Source organism: Sphaeroforma arctica, assembly GCF_001186125.1.
Source record: "Sphaeroforma arctica JP610 unplaced genomic scaffold supercont1.629, whole genome shotgun sequence".
Classification (NCBI taxonomy): Eukaryota; class Ichthyosporea; order Ichthyophonida; genus Sphaeroforma; species Sphaeroforma arctica.
The window spans coordinates 34,662-43,177 of record NW_014039929.1 but is presented as its reverse complement, the minus strand read 5'-3'; the positions used below and the strand labels follow the sequence as shown (position 1 = coordinate 43,177).

Here is an 8,516-nt window from a genome sequence, read left to right as displayed (position 1 = left end):
ACTCATGACTACTTCCGGTGGCATCAATGGCCGAGATATTTGAATACACACTTTGTTGTTTCGCCCGAGGGTGTTACATGCAGTATATAAGACCTCCAAGTAATAGGTCATACCCGTGTTGTATCTACCAACAGCGCCGTGGTGCTGCTACCTACGCCTCTGGGGAATCATTGCACAGAAACTATGAGTGCATCGGGTGATTGATTGTGGTTTTACTGATTCTCTAGGCGGCCCTACCTGTTCCGTACTGTGCTATTACATGGGAGGTCCATGACCTTTTAACGCCGGCAGCACATATGGTATGCTGTTCTAAATGTTAGCAAATAAGGATACAGTCCATCAACAAACCAACTACTCCACCCCCCCCCCCCCCCTGTGCGAATTACCAGCAGCTACTAACATCCGACAAACACGCCTACAGGGAGTCCTAATATGCCGCATTTGGGGTCACAGGCCGTGGGCCATACCGGTCCTCTGAGTGGGTGCGTTACGGACTGCGCCATCGCATACTCAGTGATGGCTGGGCCTGACAGGCGCATGAGCAACACTTGGGCTCAACCCCGTGTGGAGATTGTGGGCTACAACAACACGGAGGCACTCCGAGGCAAGAGACTGGGCGTGTACAGACCCTTTTTCGAGCACTGTGACGATCAGGTGTCTTGTTGTTGTCGTTTGATATAGTTATATGTGTATATGGACTTGTATATGAACATGCCGAGTGTTTGTTTGCTGTTCCCTTCATGCCAGACAAGAGACATCCTCAACCTGTGAAGGGGTTATCGTTCGTATATTTGATTCTCACTCTCCATGCGCCAGTCATATGGTCTTTCGTGCTTATAGTGCTACGCATAGCCTTCTAAATGAACAGCTATGCGCTACGAAATGTCCGTGGTTGGTGAACAAACTCGTACACTGCATCAGTGTTGTACTCGTGCATCTGCCCATTACTTCATTCCGATACAATTTCACACGATCACTCAAACCCAAGACACACTGCTTTCTACTCTCGAATCATACACGGGCTTCTAATGACCTCTCACTCATTCGAACGTATATCTATTGCGTGTGTACGTCACTGTTTTCTAGATCGCCAAGAGTTGCAATGAGACTGTGCAGAAACTGGTGCAGAACTACGGGTGCGAAGTTGTGGAAATCCGCATACCGCGACTGGATGAGTTGAAGACGGCGCATTTCATTACTATCTGCACCGAGTCGTTGCTGGGCACGCACCAAATGAAGCCCGAGGATCAAGGCAACCTACAGGTGTGTAGTATTGAGCAATGTATAATAGATATGCATGTGGTACGGTTTATCGCATGTGGGATGGAGGGTACACTATACAATTCTGTGCCTTGACTCGGATGTATCTGTTCGGAAGTATCTGCAGTATGTCACTACAATGCATGCACCAATATATATATATATGTATATGTATATGTATATATATATTATGTATGTATATATGTATGTATATATTATATATATATATCTATATGTATATATATATATATATATGAATTATATACATGAACTATATTTATGAATTATATACATGAATTATATATATATATATATGTAATATTATGTATGTGTGTGTGTGTGTGTGTATATATATTATTTATTTATATATGTATACGTATATAATATGTATGTATGTATGTATGTATGTAAAAATATATATTTACATGTATGTTGATATCTATGTTTATGTATATATATATATGCATATATATATGCTCTGTTATTGTATTTACGAGAACAGTTTCTGGTTATCCTTAGTACTTTATCTGTGAAACATGACCACTTCTCAGCTATCGATGTACTAATTATATTCTTGCATACAATCCCTATACGCACTCGCCACACTCTTGACAACCAACTGTGTCGCTCGGATATGCGATAGTCGATCACTATAAGAACACATATATATTTAAGCCGCTCTTTAGCAGTCAGTTGGTACAACATGTTACTATTCTGCCGTGCTTGAAACCCCTGAAGTCTACAGCTGCACCACAACACTCACACGTCTCCTTCTACCTATCCCAGCCATCTGTACGCTCCGTATTCGGACTGGCTAAGAACTTCACGGCCGACGACGTTGCGCGTGCCATGCGTCTGCGGACGTACTTTATGAAGTACATGAACGAGCACGTGTTCACGGAGTGTGATGTGGTTGTCACCCCCACCACCGGCGAGGTGGCGGGGCCTGTGCTGGGGTATCCACATGGTGAAGATATCCTGGATGGCGAGTTGACGGGCCGCATTATGCGGTTCGCGCAGATTGGCAACTTCACGGGCATCCCGGGTAAGTGTGCTATGTGCTGTGGTGCATGACTTGCCATGTGTATGCATCTAGGGATACTTACAGTCGTCCAGTTGTTTATATGCGTGTGTTTGGTTGGGAAGTGTCCTATATGCTGTGGTGCATGACTTGCCAAGTGTCTGCATCTAGGGATACTTATAGTCTTTCAGTTGTTTGTATGCGTGTGTTTGGTTGGGAAGTGTCCTATATGCTGTGGTGCATGACTTGCCAAGTGTATGCATCTAGGGATACTTACAGTCGTCCAGTAGTTTTTATGCGTGTGTTTGGTTGGGAAGTGTCCTATATGCTGTGGTGCATGACTTGCCAAGTGTATGCATCTAGGGATACTTACAGTCGTACAGCTGTTTGTATCCGTTTGTATCTATGGGTAAGGTGCAGTGGGTTTGCAGTATGTTTTAGGGTTTAGGTATTTTTGTTTGAACTAGAGCGGGCACGCCCATGTGAAGTCTGAAACAGGAACATTGAGCGTTTGTGCGTCTTATGATTGAAGGTTGGTACCTATGGTACGGTCGCTATACAATCAGCTATAGCGCACCCTAGTGTGCCTACTATCCTTACTCCGGATGAATACCACATCAATCTAGCCTTCCTGCTTTGATACTGATAGCAAGCTGAGACGTCTGACTGTATTTACTCAGATGATGTTAAACAGCACTTCGCTTGTCTCCACAATGCGTGCGGAAGTGGTGGTTCGTGTGCACGGCTGCAATTGTCTCTTTCATTTGACCCTCGTCTGTGGATTGTCATCCGCAATAGTTGCAACAATCGCCGATCTCTCGGGCTTTAGGACCGCTGTGGACTTTCTTACAAAGCAATTCTTATGGAAACGTACTGCTGTTTATTATTCATGGATCATTATACTCTTGGGTTTAGTTTTTTGTTTTTTGTCATAGATATATATCTGCTTGATTCTCATTGGTCCTTGCCTTTGGTTTGTACTACCACACAGCCATCACAGTACCCGCCAGCTACACAGACGAAGGACTTCCCATTGGGATTCAGTTTATGAGCAAGTGGTGGGATGAGCTCACACTGTTCCAAATGGCCTCTGCGGTGGAGATCGAGTGCGAAAAAAGGAAACCTGAGCTATACATGCCAGTGCTTAAACAGTAGTTTGCTTTAGTAAACCAAAGGCAAACTTGAGGAAACCTGAGCTATACATTTCAGTGCTTGAACAGTAGTATGCTCTGGTAAACCAAAGGCAACCTTGAAGAAATCTGAGCTATACATCCCAGTGCTTAAACGGTGGTACATATGCGATTGTAAAGCAGGGCTTTGAACACACTTGGAACCGAAATCACCAGAGCTTACAGGCTAAGCTACATGTCTAGATCAACCAGAAACAATAAATATAACTATTATGAAGCTCTGTCCTGCTTACTTCGAAGTAAAGTCCATGACAGGTGCGCGCGATACGGTTTAAAGTTCTGAACCAGTCACAATGGAATGAAATTCGGCAACTACCACGAACAAGGATATAAAGATATGGGTCATGATTGACATCACGAGCCGAGTTGGTTATACTTATGTTACTAATTTCATACCTTCTCAAATGGCAATGCAACAGAAATGCAAATACAAATGGCTGACAGCGAACAGACAAGAAACATTACCACAACATATGTCGGATTGTCGCTTATCGAGCGCTGCCGTATCAGATTACGGAGATTGGTTCATCTGTAGCTTGCTCATTGTAATTTCGTGTAGTCACGTCAAGTGTGTATTCCGTAAGATATACGCTTGGACTATCAAACTATTAGCACAAGCAATGTTGTATAAATATCAAGTGTGTCTTTCGTATGATATAAGCTATTAGACTATCAAATTACCATCACAATCAATATAGTAAATATCAGGTATGTATTTTGTAAGATATGCGCTTGGACATCAAATTATCGGAACAACTATTTTGATGGCATATAGTCGGTGAAAGTACTGGCATCTGTACAGCTCCAGTGACCCAGCAAAGAGTTAAATTGTGAAAGCAAAGTCTCGTCATTGGTATTTATTACTGAATAATTATCGATAAAACTTCAATAATCATTCTCAAATGGGAACGAGAACATAACATAAGCTGGAACTTGACAGAACAGCTTGAACCTTATGCAAATCTGTCGGCATTCATCAGATACTCCCAAGCAGATGTAAATGCCTGCATGAAGGCATCTTCGTCCATTGCAAACTTTTCAACAGCGGCTTTCATATCGGGGTCGTCTAGTAACGCCAGATCGTAGTCTTCCATATACAGTCCCTTGCTTTTGGCCTTGTATCCATTCTCTAGGTCAGAGACCAAAACCCAATCTTCATTGAGCAGAAGTTGGAAGTATTCGTTAGAAAGTACTGAGGGATTGCCTGTGTATGAACCTACATACCCGAGCGTATGCTCATGAGAGGCACTACGAGGGCGTGCAGCGAGCGCGACGAACTCTTCGGCAGTGAGTCCCATAACGTTTGCATTGTCTTCATTGGCTATCATCGGGTTCAAATAATAATCTCGAAGTTCTGACGTAGCTGCGTAGTCACCGTTGATTGCGTCCGAACGTCCGCCTTTGAACTGTAAATCTAATCCGCCCGCATCTACAAGCGCTGCATGACCAGCAGCAACAATCAAATCAGCCCAAGAGAGGTCCTTGAACTGTTTTTCAACAGGTCGCAGTACGTCCATCACTTTGTCCAAGTCTATATTCCGAGGCCAAAATTTTTGTGGTTGAAATCGAATGCTCGCCCCGTTGCATCCTCCACTGTAATCTGTAGTTCTGAATGTAGATGCGCACTGGTAGGCAAGCGTGACAAAGTATGCGCCATAGTAGGGCTCACCCTTTGCGTTTCTGTCTGGTCTAAGGGCATTGGACTCAGTGTACATAATCTCTTTGATCATCTTATTGACCTCCTCGAAATCTACGTTGTCAGACTGCGACTTGGGCAATGGATTTTGGAATAGTGCTGGTGGATATAACACCTTGTCCCCCTTACACCGTGCAGCTGGACCCATATCACGGGATGTTAACTTGTACCACGCATCACTGAATGCTTTATCTAATGCGTCCTGATCGGTGGCAAATTCCATTACCAATGGCAAGTAGTACTCGTCATTAATGAGAGCAATGTCGGATGTGAGCATCATCAAACCAGGTAGCTCCTCAGCTTCCCATTGGACGTGGCCACCGGGTCCATCGACTTTGGTCCAATTGTAGGTGACTAGGTTGTTGAAGTATGCATTATCCCATTTTGTTGGATTGTTTGTCCATGCTCCCTCAAACCCACTTGTAAAAGTATTGGGTCCTTTGCCTTCCATTGCGCCTGATCCACATGGCGGGCTCTTGCAGGCTCCATGTGCTTTACCGAATGCGTGTCCACCACCGATCAGTGCGACGGTCTCGCGGTCATTCATACCCATGCGTCCGAAAGATGAGCGTATATCTGCAGCACTACCCACGGAATCAGGAATCCCCATGGGTCCTTCTGGATTGACGTAGATCAACCCAATTGTAGTGGGTCCGAGGGGAGCCTCACACTGACCATTCACTTCGCACGACGCAAGCTCTTCTTGGTATGTGGACGGTCCGAGTGGCACACTCTCTAATCCATCTTCCGCATCAACACGACCCCCGCAGAAGTTCAGAGATGGCCCACCCATGCTCTCGATAGCAACATTCCCTGTCAAAACTATTAGATCACCCCAGGAGAGATCGTCACCATACTTCTCCTTTACAGACTCCAGTGGCTTACGCGCCTGGTCAAGATTGGCGTTGTCTTCCCAGTCAGCTTCTGGGCCAAATCTGATGCGCGCTCCAGCACAGCCTCCACGACCGTCCGAAGTACGATATGAACCAGAGCAATGCCAGGCTAGTCGAATCATGAAAGGTCCATAGTTTCCAAAATCGGCAGGCCAGGACGACTGTGAGTCGGTTAGGAGTGCCGCAATGTCTGTCATGACGTCCCCATATGAGTCCATGCCACTATAATCATCGGTGGCCCGCGCAACTCGTATGTGCTGCTTTTGCTGTAAAATATGTTCAGCAGCAGTTCTCTGTGCCGCGAAATGGGGGCATAGTGCACTTACATGTGCAGCGCCCACAGCCGCGAAGAAGAATTGTCTGTAGTGCATGGTGAAAAATCAGAGAATTTATATATTGGTTTACGTTTCCGAGAAAGTAATGTGATAGAACAGTGAAGTACGTGATAACTATTTATAGTGATTTACGGTCCCTCATAGGTACCTATTAGTGTGGAGGCTATCCGAATGCCCTTGACTTCTGCTTAACAGACAGATGGTACTCTTCATCCTCGCTCACATGTGTATCCTAAATAGTAAATACAGTAAAATATTCTGGCACAGTGTGGATTCCAAGGGATCTGGATTTAAAAAAATACAGGATATGTACGGAAGTATTTGTTTTTTAAATGTTTTTTTTTAAACAAATTAAACCAAGCGGAAACAATCGCTTGAAGCCTAAAGACTAAAAAGTAAAGAGTAAAACTTCAAAAAAAAAAATACAACAAAGATGACTACAAAATTTATCTGAATATGAGTAGATGGCTTCGTATCGATTCGCTGACCATAAAATTGGAGTATTGAGCCCCCCGATCTCAAATCTTACGAGTTGAATGCCTCCTGGATCAATGGATTCCTGCCTCCTGGTAACCTGGTTCCTGAACAATTCTGAAATATCATTCTGAAGCACTGAAACTTGAGTCTGAAACTGTGAAAAACTGAAACAGTGAAAGCCGAAAGCCGAAAGCGCCAACGGTCAGTGGAAAGGCCCAATCGCCATCGGCGAATCCACAGGACTCTCTGAGTCTCCAGTCCCTGACCCCAGTCACTCCTGACTCTACTACTGAGGGAGTTGTGAGTTGTGACCCTGTGGTTCCTGCCCGTTCTTAAGTCTTGACTCTAGAGAGCTGTGTCGCTGCGACTACATAGAAGCTAGAAAGTCAAAAGTGTTTAATACAAATATGTCGCACGAGAACCACAAGACAGCTGAATCGTTTCATATTAGTGGACGGGCACAGCGTGGAAGCGCTTATGTTTTGGGTGTAAGATGATACGGTGTGTGTCATATGAACACGCCTATGATGAGGTATAACTTGCAGCACCTCGCGCAGCTGACGTCTAATTCACGATTCATCTGGGGGTCGAGTGGATATCTTATCAAACTCTTCCAAACAAGGTCTGTTGCGAATCGCCATCGGTAAATCCGCAGGACTCTCCGAGTCTCCAAGTCACTCTACTACTTAAGGAGTTGTGAGTTGTGACCCTGTGGTCCCTGCCCGTTCTTGAGTCTTCGCTCAGTATTCGTCGTCCTTGACTCCTTACTTTTTGCTCTGGACTCTAGAGAGCTGTGTCACAGCTGCGACTACATAGAAGCTAGAAAGTCAAAAGTGTTAAATACAAATATATCGCACGAGAAGAGTTTGTCGGTCACAGCTGCGACTACATAGAAGCTAGAAAGTCAAAAGTGTTAAATACAAATATATCGCACGAGAAGAGTTTGTCGCAAGACAGCTAAATCGTCTCATAATAGTGAACGGGCACAGTATGGAAGCGCTTGTGTTTTGGGTGTAACATGATACGGTGTGTGTCATTTAAACTTGCCTATGATGGTGTATATCTTCCAGCACTTCGTGCAGCTGAAGTCTTATTCAAGATTCATCTGAGGGTCGAGTGGATACTTTATTAAACTCTTCCAAACAAGGTCTGTTGCGAATAGCCATAGGCGAATCCATAAGACTCTCCGAGTCTCCAGTCCCTGATTCCCTAGTCAATCTACTACTAGAGGAGTTGTGAGTTGTGACCCTGTGGTTCCTGCCCGTTCTTGAGTCTTCGCTCAGTATTCGTCGTCCTTGACTCCTTACTTTTGCTCTGGACTCTAGAGAGCTGTGTCGCAGCTGCGACTACATAAAAGCTAGAAAGTCAAAAGTGTTAAATACAGATATATCGCACGAGAAGAGTTTGCCGCAAGACAGCTGAATCGTCTCATAATAGTGAACGGGCACAGCATGGAAGCGCTTATGTTTTGGGTGTAAGATGATACAGTGTGTGTCATATGAACTCGCCTATGATGGTGTGTATTTCGCAGCACCTCGCGCAGCTGACGTCTAATTCCAGATTCATCTGGGGGTCGAGTGGATATTTTATTAAAATCGACCAAACCAGGTATGTTGGATGTACATAGATACTTGTATTTTATGA

The 8,516-nt window shown here is 44.5% G+C and overlaps 2 protein-coding genes across 2 annotated transcripts; one reads left to right on the top strand and one right to left on the bottom strand.

Annotated features, from left to right (window-relative positions):
• The first annotated feature begins 408 nt into the window (after positions 1 to 408).
• On the top strand, positions 409 to 3,694 carry SARC_07708 (hypothetical protein). Its single transcript, XM_014298344.1, has 4 exons — positions 409 to 654; positions 1,087 to 1,263; positions 2,047 to 2,305; positions 3,273 to 3,694. Exons 1-4 carry the CDS (start codon positions 433 to 435, stop codon positions 3,434 to 3,436), a joined length of 822 nt encoding a protein of 273 aa, XP_014153819.1. The 5' UTR covers positions 409 to 432; the 3' UTR covers positions 3,437 to 3,694.
• Positions 3,695 to 4,314: 620 nt separating this feature from the next.
• Positions 4,315 to 6,509, bottom strand: SARC_07707 (hypothetical protein). The gene has a single exon (XM_014298343.1). It carries the CDS (start codon positions 6,429 to 6,431, stop codon positions 4,425 to 4,427), a length of 2,007 nt encoding a protein of 668 aa, XP_014153818.1. The 5' UTR covers positions 6,432 to 6,509; the 3' UTR covers positions 4,315 to 4,424.
• Between the last annotated feature and the right edge of the window lie 2,007 nt (positions 6,510 to 8,516).

Coding starts and splice junctions, on each gene's coding strand:
- SARC_07708 (XM_014298344.1), top strand. CDS start 433: ATGCCGCATTTGGGGTCACAGGCCGTGGGCCATACCGGTCCTCTGAGT. Junction 655..1,086: donor TCGAGCACTGTGACGATCAG/GTGTCTTGTTGT, acceptor ACTGTTTTCTAG/ATCGCCAAGAGTTGCAATGA. Junction 2,306..3,272: donor CAACTTCACGGGCATCCCGG/GTAAGTGTGCTA, acceptor ACTACCACACAG/CCATCACAGTACCCGCCAGC.
- SARC_07707 (XM_014298343.1), bottom strand. CDS start 6,431: ATGCACTACAGACAATTCTTCTTCGCGGCTGTGGGCGCTGCACATGTA.